Here is a 19,755-nt window from a genome sequence, read left to right on the forward strand (position 1 = left end):
TTTTCTCCAGCACACAAAGGCAATCCCATCTCTAAGGCGGGCATTGCCAGATGGATTGTAAAATGCATTCAAATATGTTACTTAAAAGCAAAGAGAACATTAACTGTTCCTCCTAGAGCTCACTCTACACGTAAACTAGGAGCATCTATGGCATTTTTGGGAAACATCCCACTAGATGACATATGCAAAGCAGCTACCTGGGTTACACCACACACCTTCACAAAACACTATTGTGTAGATGTGCACACAACACAACAAGCTAGAGTGGGACAGGCAGTATTAAAAACTTTATTTCAGACAGTTGCAACAGACACTGGCGACCACCGCTAGGGAGAGAACTGCTGTATAGTCTATTCATAATGTACCATCTGCAGCCCATATGCCTCGAATGGAATATGCTACTTACCAGTATGCATCTGTTCTTGGCATAGAGGGCTGCAGAGTGGTACATGCCCTCCCAGCCTCCCCGGAAACCTGTGTCTGTTCCAACATTATTCTTATTTAGATACACTTACATGGGCATTCTTATCTGTATTCTACTACACTACTCCATCTAACCCTACTATGGCAAAACAATCTAAGGATGGAGCCGATGCCCATGCGCACTACCAACTAAGGGAGGAGTCACCAAGATACAAAAGACTCTCCAAGAGAAAAACAAAGTGCAATCATCCGAGCCCAACACCAGATGGCGATCTATTCATAATGTACCACTCTGCAGCCCTCTATGCCAAGAAGAGATGCATACTGGTAAGTAGCATATTCCTTTCATTTATAAAAAAAAAGAAAAGAATATGTACTTTTCTATACCAAATATTAGATTGTAAGACTGTGCACAGTAATTGAATCTTCAACAGAACAAGCTGCAAACCGATATTTACAGCTAAATAGCATTTTCCATACTGATGCTCTAGGCAATTCACTAATCTTACCCAGATCAATAGTTGCTTGCTATGAAAAGTGACTGAAAGACTAACGTATTCCCAAAAGAACTTGCCCAGACTTTGTTATTGTGGAGTAGGATGAAATCACAAAAGCTCTTTTTTTTTTATCTTGGTTACGGAGTTTATATTCTTTTGACTTGCCTCTACTGCCCCAATAGTCCAGAAGGTAATATAATACAAATACTTGTTTTCTTACTCTCACTTACTCTGCATGTTTGCTGTATAACACAAGAAAATGTGTATCCATAATTGTTTACTAAGTATTCTGTAGTGCCAATTTTGGTAAAGATCTTGGAAGACTGTAGCGAACAACTGAACAACCCTTAGTATACCAGGCTGTCAAAACATGTTGTTGAATGTCACATATTGCTGTTTGCTGGAATACTGGAATACAAGAAGTTGTGGCCTTTAGACTTAGACCGTGATGTGCTATTATATAATCTGTGCTGTGTTTCTTTCAGTCGATGCTGCTGCTAGCTCCAAAACTCAACGAAACCAACCTGAATGTGGAACTAATGAAGCATTTTTCCCGCCTTCAGTCAAAGGATGATCAGGGTCCAATCCGATGCAACACTACCGTCTGCCTTGGAAAAATCGGCCCCTACCTTAATGCCACCGTAAGTTATGCATCGTGCACTACAATCCTCAAAGAGAAATAATAGTCAACGTTTCCATTTTCTTTCTACACATCCCCGAATATTGCACATTTCACCAGGTTAATGCATATCTATGCTTCTATGCAACGTATAATTAGTTGTGGAATTTTTCCGAGTGTGCAAAATTTTAGACCTGGCAGAAAGGTTCAAAATGTAGTACACATGTCACATGGGCTTAGAACATGCAACAGTCGTTAAAAATTAGACGTTTTACTGTCTCCCACCTTCCATAGAACTAATTAAAGAAGTAGAATGTATTATATCCTCCTAGATGTTAGACAATGGGAGTTCTTGATCGATATGGTAATCTCCCATAGATTTGAAAGTGATCACTTCTTTTGTTTTGGACTTGGGCCATGGGGGCATCATGGGAAGAGGCGCTGAGGAAATCCCCTGATTGTGCTGTGCCTGAAGTTTTCAACTCTAGGAGAGCTCTTCGGTGGGATTCCAATTCTACCGCTGAAGAGGCCAATATAAAAATGTATAAAATCCCATTTTTCTTATTAAAACCAGTAGTTGATAAGCTAGACAATGGTGAACTCCTTTTAGCTAGGCATAATATCTGATTCACTAAGCTTAATTAGTTTTTTTTAAAGGATTTTAAACCTGCTAGCAAACAGCTAAAACCATTCTCTAGTATTAACTCTGCATGCAAGGAAGCTAAGCATGCCCTACTGAAAGTGATCAAAGAAGGGAACAGAAGCACGATTCGGCAAGCTAGAGCACAATATAAAACTGCACAAAGGAATGTCCAAGTGAATTAGAATGATGAATTATGGGCCGAACTTTTAAATGCGGTAACTAGTGAAGATGCCAATACATTAGGCATATTGTTCAGAATGACTCCTCACCTGAGGCAGTGATCCTCGAAATTCACAATCAGGGCGAAATGTGGAAGAATCACTTTAAATCAGTATATGGAAACTGCAACCCCTTGCCTTGTGATTTACGTGTAGTTGCAGGCACATCTTCCAGCCCCTTGATAGTGCAGCGACTGCTGCCCCCTTCCTTTTCTACACTTCTCTTCTATTGATATCGAGAGGGTTGTCACCATGCAAAGGATGGGTAAGGCTGCTGGTTTGGATAAAATCCCTGTCGACCTTTTTCAATCGAATTTGGATGTTTGGGTCCCATATATCAGTACAATATTGAACGCCATCCTTGCAGGTGCTCCTATTCCTGAAACGTGGAAAGGTGCGGAGATTGTCCCTATATATAAAAAGGGACCTACCGCAAAACTATCACCCCATTCGTTTGATAGACTCTATTAAAAAATATTTTGTTTGCAAATCCTTGCTAAACTTAATGGATGGCAAGCCAAGTGATAACCCACTTCCAAGCTGGCTTCAGAGATAATCTGGACACCATGAACTAACCTTCAGATTCTTGTTTACCTAGGGGAAGACGAGGACATCAGCTGTGGCAATTTGTTTGTTGCCTTTGTTGCCTTTGACTTGATTCTGAGAAAAATCGTGGGGCGTATGGAATTGTTGATATTTTAATTAGACTGAATGAGGATACCTATGCCCAAGTTAGATGGAGCACTAATGGGGACGTGACAGGACATATTCCTGCAGGGAAGAGGAGTCCGTGAGGGTTGTGTCCTGGCCCCCACCCTGGTTTTATTATTCATCAATTGATGTGTGTATTTTTTACTTGATTGCCAGAATGACTTTCCTACTTTAGCTGGAACGAATGTTACTTCCTTGTTTTCAGATGACACCTTCTTGGTCTCAAAGACTGCTTGGGGTTTGTTAATTTTGTTGTAAAGATTTTTCCTCTTTTGTGATCTGTGTGGGCTTCAGTTGAATACAGCTAAGACCAAGTACATGGTCTTTAATCTGCACAAATATTGTAGAGGGGGGTTTCCGCTGCAAGGAAAGGAGTCTCCCTTGATAGAGTGAGGAATTTTAATCATCTTTGTATCCGAATAACAGATTCCAACTCGTGGGAGGTCTAAATGCAACAGTGTTGCTACATTAAAACACAGGGCTGGGCCTTACTTAGATTTGCAAAACCAGCCAAGTCTTACTCTTTAAACCCCCCACTCCCTTAAAATACATATGGCACAGGTTTTAATTGCAGCACTTTAAGGATGTGAATTATGGGCCCATTCGGATTTGACTAATCTGGGTTGCGAGGAAACTAAGTTTGTGCGGTTTCTACTATTTCCCCAGGGTTGAGCTTTGCTTCCTCTACGGCTTGAGCTGGGATTAAAGCCTTTGGGCATGGTGGCCAAGCTGCACCCATTAGCTTATTGGGTGTGCTTATGGAAGTTGGATACTTTGAAGCCATGTAGGAAGTTCTTAGCTGACATCCTTGGAATGCCAGGAATTTTAAGGAAGATCTCCTTGTTAACATCAATCAAGGCAAACTTGATTGAGCTTGGCTTGGACGACTTCTGGCACTCGCTGTAGAAAGCTGGCTCTGTATATACTATAGCAAAGTGTGGTATAGTGTGCACAGAGGCCAGTGTAATCCGAAAGGTTGGCAGAGGTAAAGTTAGACAGAACCTTACTCTCTATTTGTGGTAGTGTGGTCGAGCAGTAAGGCAGTATCAGAGTGTTAAGAATTTGTTGTACACACTCAGTCAGCAAATAAATTCACACATTCAAAGACTGAACTTCACACCATTTGTTTTTGTATAAAAATATTGTTTGAGTTATTTTATTTTCTAGAACCAAGCAAGCCTGGCACAGGTAAGCAATAAATACTTTCCAGTAGTAATGAAATTGAAATACAGTTTGAATGATAATTGTATATGCACTTAGGTTTGATTTACAGTATGGATGCAGAGAAATGCAATACTTAGTAAGTGCAGCACATAGACTTGAATAAGCTTTTTAGTAAAATTGCCGGTAAGTAACTTTTGAGATTACTAGGCTTACACAAAGTAGTATACCTAGATACTACTCTGGGACATTTCCTGAAAACAGGTAAGTAAAATCGTTTTTTTTCCGATTGTGCTATTTTAAAGAATTTCTTTAGTTTCTCAAACTCCACACTTAAAAACATTACACAGAAAAAGTCAATGTTATCCTATGGAGGAAAATAGTGTTATCAGTTTTGAGGTAAGTATTTGGTAGTGTGAGTTGAGGTTTTGGGGGTACACTCTGGGTCCCCCAGGGCCAAGGATGTACTCTAGTTACACCCTCAGCGGCACAAGGGCTGCTGCTGGGTGCAGAGTGCTGAGGCCCAATGTTATCCAATGGGGATAGGGGGCCTCCAGTTGGTGGCTGCTGACTAGCAGGCCACTTGGCTGTGGGAGCAAAGCTCCTGGACTTTAGCTCAGGACAAATGGGGAACAAAGTAGCACCGAAGGTGCACCCTCAGCGGTACTAGGGCGGCCGGGTGCAGAGTGCTATTTCGATGTCGGATGCCCTGTTGTTTTCAATGGAGAACCTCCGGTTTGGAAATACCCTGCAGGCATGGGTATGAAGGTCTTCTGGGTGCGATCACCACTTCAGTAAGTATGTTGGGAAGTTAGGGGTTGGTTAGGCACCGTCGGTTTGGGCACACAAGGCCGTGGGGCGTCAGGTGCAGTGGTGCCTTTTGGGGTCGGAACTTCTTACCAGCTCTTGGTTGCGGTTAGGGGGGCCTTCTGGGTTTAGGCTGCAGCCGTGGGCTCGAGGCTTGAGGCAGGTCAGGGGTTGCCAGATCTCGGGTCAGGATCGCAGGGGTGACCTCCTCGTGGTGTTTGCCTACTCGAGCTTGGGCCGTGGACGGCAGGTGCAGAGTGGGGTGGATTCGCAGTTTCCGGCCGGTGCCAGAGGTTGCAGATTAACAAATCCGGTGTTCACTGGAGACAAATTCTTTGTGCTTGAAGGCAGGCAGGTCCTCCGGGGTTTTCGAGGTTGCTGGCTGCAGGACACACCGGGATTTCGCAGAAGCAGGTTCGAGGGGGAGACAGGCGGCCGGTAGGGCTGGGGCCAAGTCAGTGGGCGTCTTCCTCTTGTTAGCTCCACGGCTGTTCGGTCCTTCTTCTCGTTGCAGGTTCTTGTCTGAGGTAGCATGGTTCAGGGGTGCCCCTAAATACTAGATTTAGGGGCATTACAGGTAGGTGAAAGGCAGGGACCAATGGGTCCCTTCCCTGGGGAGGGTACACCCTCTAGTGGAAGGGGAGCATGTGCCTGTCCCAGGGTTGGCTGAGTCCCTCCATCTTCAAGATGGCGTGGACTGAGAGTTGTGCTTCACCTCATCCCCCAACCCCACCTGAGGGGTGGAGTTGGCAGAGGTGGGCACACCTCTCTTCCTCACTTGTTTTTCCCACCGGTTCTTCCGCTCAAAGTGGGGGTCAGAACCAGTGGGGACCAATTGCTAAGAGCAGGAAGTGACCTGGGGAAGCTCACAAAGGCTGCAAGCCTTTGAAGCTTCCCCTTCGTGATGGTCGTGAGGATAGTGTGTTGGAGGGAGTGTCCCATCCCCACCCCAAAAGTTTCTTGGGGGTCTTAAAAGAGATAAATTCTTCATTGGGGAATAGGTCTCCTAGGGTCTCGCACCCACCATCTTGCCATAGGGAGGCAGCGAGTTCTCTAAATTCAGGAAGGCTCACTCCAGAACACAAACTCCCTGGCAAGACTGGCTATTTTCAGGATCAGCTTCACTGTGCATTCCCACATCAATACAGTGTGTCTCACCAGGAAAGGGATGCGACGGTGTCCCCTCCCCTGCGCCATGAAGTTCTTGGGCAGCTGAAACATACTACAAGTGTCCCATAGCAGGCACTTCTCCCAGTTATTTGCCTCCACAAGCCAATGTGTTGCATACTGCAGCTGAGAGGCCAAATAGTATTGCACTAAGTGTGGAACCACCAGACCCCTCTCAACCAGCTGGAGGAACAGATTACTCCTAGGAACCCGTGCACCACCCCACCCAAACCATATCAGACAGGACAGAATGGTATTCAACTGTCAAAAAATGGCTACGGAGAGATAATCAGAGGAGTTTTGAATGCAGTACAGGCACCGAGGTAGAAGGACCATCTTGGAAATGGTCTCTCGAACCATAACTGAGAAGTGCAGAGTATTCTAGAATTGGATGGTTGATTGGAAATCATTTAATACTCTGAATAGATTGTATTGTAATCGTTTCTAAAGGGTATGTGCTAACGTCATGCTCAGATAGCAGAACTTAACAACCTCCCATCTGAGAGGAAGTATCAGCAAAAGTCTTGGGGGCCTGCAACCGTAGGCCAACTAGTGGAAAAAGTTAGGATTTCTGATGATTAATTTGAAGGCCAGATATCTTCCCAAACCTGTCCAGTAGTTAGGGCAGAGGGTGCCGCCTGGAATGGGATAGCAAAAAAAACAACAGTCATTTGAGAAACAAAATCCCGAACTTCCCCTCACCCCGTACAGGTATAACATAACAATATATGTATACAAGACCAATTTCTCCAAAGTGTCAGGACGAACTCTAATACACCCAGAGTCCCCCACGGACACCAACACGTGTCAACTCAAAGAATGCTCGTAATTTACCCCCAGGCCTCACTGCCCATTGATTAAACAGACTTTCACAGCTCCATGTCTCTCCAAGCAAAGGGCATCAAGCGGCTTGAAGCAATCCTGCCCGCATGATAGACGCCAGAGTCTGTGCATACACTCCATCGCATCCTTGCATTGAGCCAGATATCGCGGAGTTCGGCATCTGAATCCCACCTTGCTTTCTCCCCAAGTTGAGTCAAGTCTTGTCTACATCAATGCGTGCTCCCATTAATCTGGCCACTGGAGCACAGGGAGCACTTCCTAGGGACAATGAGACGGAGCAGGTGGGAGAGATAAAATGGAGGGAGTGGGTGAGGGGCACAATGTTGATTATCTGCGGGGGGATCCCAGGCCCCCGTGGAGCTCTCATCAGGTCGAGTGTCAGGCACCAGTAGGCGGTCATTTGGGCCTGAGTCTTCTTGGACCACAATGTGGGTCGATCCTTTTGACTCCTGCCAACCCCTGGTCCACTTGCTGAGACACTCACCCGCACCCCGATGCCCACATACATGAAATGGGTCAGCATTACTCAGTGTATGTACTGGTATGTGGTTGGCCATGTCCAGCCAGGACAATACTTCCTCTGGTTGTTCAAAAAAGTGGGATTTACCATCAGTTATGACTTGTAATTTCGCAGGGCATAACAACATACATTCAAGGTTCGTTTCATGGAGCTTCTATTTAACCGCAAGGAAGAATTTGCGCCGTTCCTGGACTTTTTAAGTGTAGTCACGGTATATGGCGTGATTTTCAAACAGGGGAACCAACTGCTCTCTCTGGCCGCCAGCAGGAGGGCATCCCTATCACGACAATTCAGTATTCTAGCAATGAGAGCCCTCGGTAGAGCGCACAGCGGCAGCAAAGGGACCAAGGATCATTGTGTGAGCACAATCAAAAAAAGTCTAAGAGTCCACGGAGGAGCAGTTCCTGTCACACCCACCCTTCAAGGAAGGGTTCTGCCGGCTGGCCCTTTGCTCGTTCAGGAAATCCGAAGAGTCTCACATTATTTCGACCTCACCGGCCTTCAGCATCCTTCAACAGGTTCTCCAGGGAAGAGGTGACAACAGATATCATACTAAACTTGCTGCTTAAGCGGACAGAATTCCGTCTCAAGAGTGGCTATGTTGATTTCGGCAGTGTCCACTTTATCTGCTACTTTTCATAGTTCTGCTTGTAAAATTAAGACCTCTACAGAGACATCTGCAATCTGACCCTCCAATGCCTCCCTCAAGCCCAGTATTTCCTCCAACAACCCCATCCTAGAGGGCTTCATTCCTCACTCTGGGAAATGATGCGTTGAACTTGATTGTCCCTGCCAAGTGATCCTGTACACTGGTTGTATCATGGTGGTAATTGGGTAATGGTGTTTTCCTGAAGCGGACGCTGCAATCAATCCTTCACCAATTTTACACTGCAGGCACCCTAGTGGTTTCTCCGCCCCGGGAAAACCATGGAATCCAAACTGCTCTTCCCCAGGGATCCCTAGTCCACGGTCTTAACCCCGAAGATGAGGGAGCTGGTCTGAACGTAGGCGTAGAGATGTCCTACAACTGGACCATGCAGCAAGCTTTCAGGGACAGGCCGTCACCACTTTTGACATGGCCTCAAAATATCAGGATCACCCGCAGTTACATATGGCAATACAGGGTGGTAGCTGTCATGTGCTGCATGGAGCCAATTGCCACAGTTCTAGCCACCAGCAAGCTTCTGCAGCGACCACTCTGAGCAGTTTTGGGTGCAGGGGATCTGAGCTGGCAAGGGTGCATGAATGGCACTGGTTATAATATCCCCTGAGGCACTTGCAGCCCCAAGAGTTAGGTGTGCAAGTGTTTAGCTCCCTGCAGGTAGGGCCCATAGATGGATCTATTGGCTCAAGGTGGCTGGGCTAGTTTAAGTAGCACTGCAGGTGATGTCAGTCTCCCTGGGTGGGCCAGGTGTAGCAAAGCGGTGAAGGCCTCCAGCATCTCGGCCAGTATAGGACCTACACACCTGAGTTTCTCAAGGACCGGGGAATAGAGTCCACCACAAGCACCACCACTTCAGTTACCTACGGAGATGAGAAGCGGCTTACCTGATCCTTCTGATGGCCCCAGCAGTTGATCTTTCTGGCCATTAGCAGACCTAGGAGCTGTCTTGTGCCTCGATGTGCCTGCTGTCTTTGCCTGCCGAGCACCTCATCAAGAGAGGGAGGTGGGGGAGGGGAGAGCTGCCACACGTTTGTTCCGCTCTCCAATGAGGCTGCAGGCTATGGCCAGGCCCCCGGACATCACAGCAGATACCACTCTGACCAAGCAGGTCCTCCCTGAAGGTGTGCAGGGGGAGGAGCAAATGCTGCCGCTATGGGATGAGCCACCCGCATCACAGCCAGGCTCCAGCAGGAGCAGTCGCAGGATTCCTCTGGGCCCAGGGTGACCACGCCCAACTGTAATAGGCACTCCTACCAGTCCAGGGTCTCTCAGATGACTGCAGCACGGCGGAGCAGGGCTGCACCTGCAGCCAGGAAGCACTAGACTGCCCACACCAGGCCTAGACCCATTAAACGGCATGGTACCTCTGGCCGAGTCTAGCGCAGCCATGGATGCCTAATATCTGTTGGAATACTCAAAAGGGTGGTACCAGTGAGTTTTTCATGAAATCGCCGGGGTAGGGGGGCAGATGGACCTGGATAAATGCAGAATGAGTCACCTGGGAGACTGAGCTCCCTAAGGGCATGTCCCGTCGTCCATCTTAATTGACTATGCCCTTGTGCCTGCTCTTACTATAATGAGAGTGAGGAACATTTCTTCTTTTTCTGTCATGTATACTCAGCTCGTCATTCTAAATGGACAATCCCAACATGTCACAAGCTGGGTCTACTAGATCGGACTTCTGCATTGCTGACAAAGGTCAAGACCCATTTGTTGTATATGCTATAACAAAGTATCTGCATAGTGCATGGTATAAGTAGACATATTTTAATGTAATTTAATAAATGTATTATGATTGCTCTATTTACATGCACTTGCACTTTAGTTTCTATGCACTGTTGCACAGCTATCTGTCCCACATGGTAATCAAGCATTGGGCTTTTCCCTCATTTCTGGTTTTATGATATTTTAGCTTTGCGCTGACATTTTATCATGTTCTATAACTGGTGTCTTAAGTTGAAGGCTTTTTTTGCCCTGAAAGCTGTCCTGGTGTCCCGAAAAGGCCTGAAGTTGATCTTCCTGCGAGATTGGACTAGAATATGCCCTCTTCCCCTTGATGATTGATCTTCCTATAAGTTATCAATTAATCAATCAAACTGTATTTTTAGAGCACAGCTATTCACCCAAAAGGGTACCCAGGTGCTGAGAGCCATACTACTCAGGTGGAGCCAAGTCTTGAGTTCCTTCCTGAAGAGAGGGTGATGTCTGGAGGGGGAGGCTGTTCCAGGACTTCCCGGCGAGGTAGGAGGAGCATCCCCCACTGTTGCTTCAGCAGATGCGGGAAGTGTGAGCGAGGTAGGTGGTGGAGCGAAGACGTCTGGAGGGTTGGTGGAACTCGGGTGTCGATGAGGATGGCTTGGACATTCTTTTAGTCTCTTTCATGAGTTGGTCTTGGACGTCTTGGCATTTTATAACACTATTCCTAGTGCTCAAGACACAACTTTCGGACTACTATTGAACTCCTACCTTTAGTGCACCAGAATACGGGCCTTTGCCTATCCTGCATATTTTACCTTGGATGCATTCTATCTAAAGAGGATTGTTGGCGTCGTTTGTTTGATCCTAGTTCATTCAAAATCCCTAGAAAATGCCACGGGCCTTTCAGAAGAATATTTCGAGCCACTGTAAAAACAATTGCGAGCCTTGAAAAAGTCATACTAATACGACGAAACACGTGTCGGCTGTCTGCTCTTCGAACTTGCACTTCGAGTCATCTACATCAAGACTCCAATGGATCTTCCATTTGTCTACTAAATTGACATTGACATTTGTTTTTCTATCAACTTTTACTGTTTTTGCACTTGGGTTTATTAAAACCGTACTGACTACTAAGTCAGATAATAGACATACTAGTGGTTGTGCTCTGTAATTTATATTTAGTTGTGTGAGTAGTCCTTTAAACATGTGTTGGGCCTGTTCCTGCTGAGCGTGTGTGTACCGTTTTACTGCTAGATCAAGTTGGCATTTAGAACTTACCAAACTTTACACTTCCCCTTTACTACTTATAAGTGTCTTAAGGTAAAGTGTAGTCAAGCAATTGGGTAGGGTACTTTGTGCTTAGAAGGTAAGACATGCAGTTTGAAGTCTCATTGAGACATGTGCACTTCCAGACCCAGAGGCACAGTTAAACATCCAGTCCCCCATCGATACTGCAACTCGCATACATATTTAGAAAAGCAGTCACTCACCCAACCAGCAGGCACTTAAACATTCAGTGACATGCCACACAGCACTTATGTATCCATCAGTAACAGAGCAGTTGCACACACAGTTATAAACCTCAACACAGTAGAAGCGGCAGTTAGCAATATATTCAGACAGTTACATACACAAATAACACATATAGAGGCCCATAAAGATACAAAAGACAACTAGTCAAATAGCGTTATAGATACTTACACATCTAGTGACACACCCAGAGCGGGACTGATGTACTTAATTAGGTATGCACCACAGTACTGATACTCCTTGTCAGCCTTCCAGACTAATAGTCCTTCAAACATGTGTTGGGCCTGCTTCTGCGATCCTGTGTGTGCAGTTTAGTGACAGGTCGAGTTGGCATTTAATACTCCTTGCCAGGTTTACATTTTCCTTACACTACATATGTCACTCCTAATATAGAGTATACATAGGCCATAAGGCAGGGTGCCATGTGCTTAAAAAGTAAGATGTGTATTTTGAAGTTTCAGTGAGTGACATGCACCCTTCTGGACCTAAATGCACAGTTAAGCATTCAGTCTTTCACCCATACTGTTACTCACATACCTATTAAAAAAGCATAGAGCCACTCACCCAGTTAAACAGAGATACATACATATTCAGTCACAATCCCTTACAGCACCTATGTCGCCATTAGTTGCAGAGCCAGTTCCACACACACTTATATGCTCCTAGAATCACTAAGTAAGCAAGAAAACTACCCATAGAACCACTTACATATTCATATAGAGACCTACATAGATACTAAGACAGCCAGTCCTATAGCGACATAGTTACTTACACATCCTGTGACATACCCAGAGAGGGACTGATACATGTATTTAGGTATGTACTCAAGCACTGATTCTCTTAAGCCACCTATCCAGACAAGAAGCCCTTTAAACCAGTCTCGGGACTGTTACTGCACAGGCTGTATGTGCAGTTGTACTGCCAGATCGAGTAGGCATTTAAAATCATGTGTCAGGCCTTAAACTCGTTTTTTTATATCACCAAGTTTAAAGTTTATATATGTCCCCCTTAACATAGACTGGCCGTAGTCCTACACTGATGAATAGACTGACACACCCAGGCACACACATACATACACTGTCACATCTAAGAACACACTCATACATACACTAACACACACATTCATTCACTGACACACACACAGGCACACTCCCATGCATACACTAACACAGACAGGCACACACTAACACAGACTGGCACACACTGACACAGACTGACACACACTGACGCAACCACTGTGTAGTGTAGTTCCTATATTCCCAATAGGTTCTGCGCATTGGAATAACATAAACGACAGTGTAGACGTAGGACTGAGGTCGACTAGGTCGCTATTGAATATGTTAGACTTAGTTATGAAATGCCAGCTAGCTCAGAGGTCACTAGAAACTTTCTCGAGTAAACAAGAAGCTAACTCTCTTGAATAGACAAGAAGGGATTAGTTTCTGACAACCGCATAAACATGACAACTTTACTCCCCCAGAATAAGGAGTATATCTCCAGAGTCGCGGAAACAATAGATAGCTATTTCATTCAGTTAATCGTGAATGCTTAGTTTCACCAGGAGTGCAGAGAAATAGAGAGACGGGCGTTTTCAATAAAAGTGGTTATTTATTGAGCAGTCTACTTTCTCATGCAAGAGAAGTGAATTGCCACAATTGCAATACTTGTCATAAAGTAAAGTGCGTACAGTAAAATGAGTATTATGAAATACTGTAAAAACATGTATATGGTTTCTAAGCCATAAGATACTTAAAATGGATAAAATACATACAGTGATAAAATAATTACTAAACGTACTCAACTGGTGTTCCTAAGATACGCTACCCCGGTGTACCTAACCTAACCCTTTTACAGAGAAGGAGTAGATGAGTTATCGTTTTTGCCAAGAATCTGAATCAAGAATTCTCTATGGGTCTAATCATATCCGTACCTTGGTTATAGAATGAAGGAGGTCTTGTATCTCTTTCTCAGGACTCGATCTCCCAGCAACCCGCAAAGGTTGACAGGAAAAACTGGAGCTGGATTTCTCAGCAGGAGAAATGACAGCATCTCTCTCAGTGCGTCAGCAGGGAGGGTCGGCTTCCTTCGGCACTCGCATCAGCAGGGCGTTGGGCAAGTAGATAGCCGATTTGCTCCAAACCACCGTGTGTTGCTTAAGGCAAATGCTGGTATATTTATACGTGGAAGGTGCCGAGTTTCACGTAAGGTTGGACTTTAGACGTCACTAAGAACTCGCAGTTCTTTCAGGACTCCTGGAGTTCTAGGACAAATCAATACAGAAGCAGGGGGAATGCCCGGGCTGCTGGAGGCTTGGTTTGTTTAAGAACGCGTTGTGCTTTCTAGGAGTCAATGGGAGTAGCCTTGCCGTATTTGGACTGCATTGGCTATGTCTTAATATGAGTATGATTCTTATGCCTATATAAGGGTATGATTTGATATAACCACATAAGGGCATGAAATGGGGAATATTTACTAGAGTCCTAGAATCATCTACAACAACTGATGCATACATTGACTCACAGGCATGCTCTGATACAAACAGTACCACAGTCAATGACCCACTGACCCATTCATTAAGATACCCAGGCACACACTAATCCATACACTGACACACCCAAGTAGACCATGATGCATATGCTGACACATGGATAACAATTTGATGCATTCAGAAATGCACCCAGGCACACAGTGATATATACACATACACACCCAAACAGACAGTGTTGGATACACGGACACACCCATGGGCACAGTCATGCATTCGCTAACAGACGTAACGGCACACTTATGTATACATTAACACACCCAGTCACACACTGATCCATACACTAACAAACCCAGGCACACACCTATGCATATAGTGACACACCCAGGCACACATTGACGCATATGCTGACACACCCATGCACACACTGAATCATATAGTGATACACCCAGGCACACACTGAGGCGTACGCTGACAGGCACACTCTGATTTAAACATGAAAAGTAAAAGACTTTGAGTGGCTATAACATAGCGACATAGTGTTTTATGTAGGTATTTAAATGCTTAAAATATTAAATGTAATATTATAGTATGAATAGCTAAATGTATCGATTAGCTTTTACTTCCCAGTAAAGTCAGTTGTAATGCCAAAAAAAAAGAAAGAAACAGAGGAAAGGATACCATCTCCTTACAACAAAGAGAAAGAAGGGCCAAAACGCGGGCAATGTAGTACTTCTGCTAGTAAGAAAATTAAGAAGTTTCTTAAAATAATATTTGGAAAAATGCAAAGTGAGCAAAACCATGCAAATAAAAAGGTTTCAAATCAGCTAAGAAAGGAGCAACACTAAGTGATATTAAGAGAAATATATCTTATAAAAAGGCAGATAGTTTGAAAAAAAAGGACTTTGGCAACTTAAGGAAATATGAGTCCGAATGTTTCGTAGTAAGGTAATTCAGACTTGGTATGAGCTATGAGGCTGTATAAAAAAAAGAAGAGAAGAAGTTAAACATAAAAAACATGTTGAGGCTGTAGTTAAGGCATTTGCCCTGAAGAGAAAGCTATTTATTTTGATTCTGAATAGAACGAGAACACTGGAGAAAACAGTTGTTAATTCAATTCCAAATCTTTATTCGAACTATATGTAGGTCATAAAAGAAAACCACAATAAAATAGTACAAACAAATATAAAATACATATAGATAAGAAGCAGTGAGATATTGATGTAAATCTACAGTATGCATGCTCTGATAAAAACACTTAGATCAAATACAATGAATTCATATGTATGTTTAAAACTTCCTAATGGCTAAAACATAGATCATCTTAAAAATACAATAAAAATTATAGGACAATGCAAAACCAGTGAACAATTACCTTATCATTGTTTTTCTCACCCTAATCGTGGTTTTAAAAAAAGTACAGACATAGTAACAGATTTCAGGCGAACTTAAAAACCTTCATTAGGGCAGAGCTACTCTATACCATTGGGTTCCTAATTTACATAACCGGAGTTTCATTAATTTCATCTTTATTCGATCATGTTAAAAATAATCATAAAAGCACATATAAATATATCATCATAAAAATGTATTTTTTTAATAAGGTATTATCTTTAAAATTACAAATATTTCATCACAGTTCTAGAATAAAGACGAGAGTGCATAAAAGATGTGCAAAAAAAGCATTTCATATCACAAGGCTAGGTACATTGTCATTACTTAACAAACTCAGTAATCTACGCGCCATCCCCTTCCTCTTCCTCATGCAGGCCCATAGGAATGTCGCTACTGAGTAGCAAATCAAAGGGTCGGATAGTGTTTTTAAAAAGTATAATGCTACCCGACACTGCTTAAATTTCATTTTCTTTAAAATTGGTTTGAGGTAGGCATTCCTTTAATTCTCATAAAGCCTGCAACTAAAACTAAATGCAGTTCAGTTTGAAGTGATAGGTTATGACATGGGCACGCGCTTAGGTCGAAATGGTTGTTTTTTCTGGATAACCAAGCATTAGGGGAATCAAGTTGGTGCGAAATCTCAATATTATGAATCTGTTTGCACCCTGTTTACATTTACTAAATAAGATAAACCTCCCTCCGTTGGTGGTGGATATAATATGCCTGAACTGCGTGTTTCTCTTTGTGATGTTCCCTACGCTTATATTCAGGTATAGGCATAAAGGTTTCACTAACCTTCTGTTTAGAGACCTTCGTGCAAACCAAAGGATCCTTAAAAAGTTTGTGGAGCCCAATATCTCTTAGAACTGACTCTACATAACTTAGCCACCTGGACCTCTTCCAGTTATCCGTGGCTAGGCAGCTCCTTATTACGGATTGAGTCAATGACACTGTGTCTCTCCACCTAATTGAATGCCATAGGAGGAGTGGGGCTAGTTGTATGTAATCTGATATGTAAGACGGGGCCAATTTTTACTTATTTATTTATTTTTAAACTGTATTTTTTAACATTTTCAGTATAGTAGAACATTTGTATTGGGGTATTACATCAGCTGCTTCATCACAGGTCATGAATGATACATATCAAGGCAACATGGTTACATGAGTATAGGCAGGTATCAGAGTGCATGGGAAGAACAATAATTTCCACAAGTACATAACAGAGCTGTCATATAAACGTATATCTTAGGACTAACCACATAGCCTGCCCTGGAAGCACCATAAGGGCCAAACGTACACCGTGTACACAGTCATATCAGAGGCAAGGAAGTATCCAAAAGTATATACAATGGTGAGACAGGGCAACAGCCCAATAGGAAATATTAGTAAATGTGATGTATTAGCGCATCTAGGTTTCCACATCCCCACTACCAGAGCTACGCATCTCCTCACAAGCTGATTCTCCATCCTCACCCATACGTTAAAGTAAATAGGTGGTCAATGGTCCCCATATGTCCCTAGGCCTGCTAGATATCGGCTGCGTCTCAGCAAAAAACGCAGACTGTTGCTGACAGTAGATCACATCGGAAAGCCAATCCTTAAATTTCAGAGCCCTGCCCCGCCCCCACCGGCATGCCACCCTTCTCTTTGCAAGCAGAAGAGCAATATCAAGGAATTTCCTTTAAGTCTTAGGAGCAGGCAATGTATACCCAATCAGCATCAATAGGGGTTTAGAATCTAGAGTCTCCCCAACCATGGCCTCCAGTGCCTCATGTACTTGCTGCCAGTAATCCTGAACACTGGGGCATTCCCAGGACAAGTGAAGAAAACCAGCACGCTCCGCGTGACAGCGCTCACATCTGTCGTCATCAGATAAATGAAACCTATATTTTTTTACAGGAGTGTAGTATAATCGCTGTAAGGACTTATAATGAATCATCTTGAGTCTGCAGCTGGCAGAGATTCTAGCCGTAATGTTACAGCAGTAAAACCACTGCTCGTCAGTGATCTCGAGTGTCAAATCCTCATCCCAATGCGAGCGGGCAGATCCCTCATAGCCCTGTTGTGCCGCCCTGACATGGCCATATATGCCCGATACAGGGTGCGAGCCATCCTGTGAGCCTAGCATAAATTGCAGGGGGGTCAAGACTTCAGGCTCCTTGGGGAATTCCGGCAATATCTCCTTCATCCCCTGGCGCAACCGTATATAATAAAAAATGTCAAGTGGGGTGGGCTGATTAGTTTTAAAAAACAAATCCCTGGGGTTAAATTGCCCGTCAGTAAACAGATAGCCCCATGTGTTCACTTTCAATCGCTGGCACAACAATTGAAAACCCTTTTCCTGAAGAAGCTCCAATCTGGGGTGATATGTCAGGGGCATTTGCGCCGAATATAACACGGTACAGCACAGCATCTTGGCTATGCGCCGCCATGCGTCAATCGTACACGTGACCGTCTCTATGGCCGCCACAGGGCAGTGTATAAGACCACTCTAGAGGAAGAGGATTTGCCACCCAGTCTTCAGCCGCCAGCTGAGGCATAAAGGGATTGGGTATCATCCAGTGATAAGCGTAGTGCGCTTGAGCACAGACGTAGTAAACTTCAAAATTAGGAAGGTCGAAACCCCCTCTGTCATATGGCTGCACCAGTACCGACCACCGATGCCTCGGTTGCTTACCCCCCCCAGAACAAACGACACAACTCGGCTCTCAATGTTTTGAAGAAAAAGGCACCCGGATAATGGGGAATATTTAAAAACAGATACATGAACCGGGGCAGCACCACCATTTTAATAAGCGATGCTCTACCCGCCATAGATAAAGGAAGGGAGAGCCAACGGTCAATCGATGTGGTCAACTTGGTGATAGCAACACCATAGTTAAGCCAAAGTGTTTCGTCCCTATCTCTAGAAATCTGCATACCCTATCTTAGATCTGAGCAACACCACTCCAAGGGGAAATCCAAAGAGAATTCGGCAACTGCATCAGTGAGGGTATAGAATTGTGATTTGGTCCAATTAATCTGTACCCCAGATAGTCTACCAAATACCACAAACTCCCGCAACAAGGGATTTAGGATGTGAATTGGGTCTATGACAAGGAGCGTCATGTCATCTGCATAAAGTGACACAGCAATCTGATGCTGGAAGCATCGAAATGCCCCTGCCGGGTGTAGTTGATGCAGACGGCAGGCAAGCGGCTCCACGGCTATAGCGAAAAGGAGGGGGGACAGTGGGCACCCCTGTCTAGTACCTCGTGTAATAGCAATCGAGGGGGATAGACAACTATTAATAAGCACTTTTGCAGAAGGTTGTGTATAGAGCAGTCGAACCCAGGATATAAACAATCTAGGGAATCCCATGCGGATCAACACAGTAAATAGGTAGTTCCATTCGACCGAGTCAAACGCCTTAGAGGCGTCTAAGAATATCGCTGCCACGGGGAAGTCAGGAGCCACCGTCCGAATCAAGGAGAACAGGGTTCGGCGATTGTGGAAGTGGAACGTCCAGGGACAAATCCAGATTTATCTGGCAATATGATTTTAGTCATCAAGAGGGACAGTCTAGTGGCCAGTACCTTGGCTAGTATTTTCGCATCGCAATTTATCAGCGAGAGTGGACGATTCAAATCAAAGGAGCTAGGGTTTTTACCGGGTTTTAAGAGGGATGTTATCATGACCTCCCACATAGAGCAGGGCAGAATCCCTTCACCCAGGTATTCTTCAAAGACTTCACGAAGAACAGGGGCCATTGTGTCAATATATGTCTTGTAGAACTCCGTAGGGAGTCCATCCAGGCCCGGAGCTTTACCGTTTTTCAGTGACATTATGGCTTCCCTTATTTCGTCCAGCTCAAAGGGGGCACCCAGGAAGGTCCTATGAACGTCGCTAAGCCAACATAGAGCAACATCACCAAGGAAGTCATCATACTGCATATCACCTGAATTGGTAGTGGTATATAAGGTACTATAATGCGATGTAAATATGTTAAAAATACCCTCAGTGTCCCTGACGACCTGACCTGACCCTCCCCATCAGTAATTTCGAGAATCGTATAATTAAGATGTGGATTACGAGTTAAATCCGCTAGGGCCTTTCCAGGCCTGTCACCCTCACAGTACTTTCTCGCCGTCCAGTATATACCCCTGAATTTGGCTTCTCTCGCAGTCTCCTCCTCCTATTTCGTCAACTTGTCCCTAAACTCTGCATGTGCTTGTGTCCACTCGCCCACCACCATCCGATTCTCCAGTCCCTTCATTTCACGATCCAGGCTGCGTATTGTTCTCTGTATATCTCGTAAGAAGCCAAAACTCTTTGATATGCAGTATCCCCTAATCGTGACCTTGAAGGCCTCCCAAATAACTTCAACAGTGTCCA

General features: G+C 44.4%; 1 protein-coding gene across 1 annotated transcript in view; it reads left to right on the forward strand.

Moving 5' to 3' along the window:
• Positions 1 to 19,755, forward strand: part of SCYL1 (SCY1 like pseudokinase 1) — a 1,168,528-nt gene that overhangs the window by 550,711 nt on the left and 598,062 nt on the right. Inside the window, exon 10 of the mRNA XM_086938572.1 lies at positions 1,406 to 1,561. Coding sequence (XP_086794698.1) covers positions 1,406 to 1,561 — 156 coding nt within the window. The remainder of the gene's footprint in view (positions 1 to 1,405; positions 1,562 to 19,755) is intronic.

The sequence above is a fragment of the Lissotriton vulgaris genome, chromosome 9 (genome assembly GCF_964263255.1).
Source record: "Lissotriton vulgaris chromosome 9, aLisVul1.2, whole genome shotgun sequence".
Taxonomy (NCBI): domain Eukaryota; kingdom Metazoa; phylum Chordata; class Amphibia; order Caudata; family Salamandridae; genus Lissotriton; species Lissotriton vulgaris.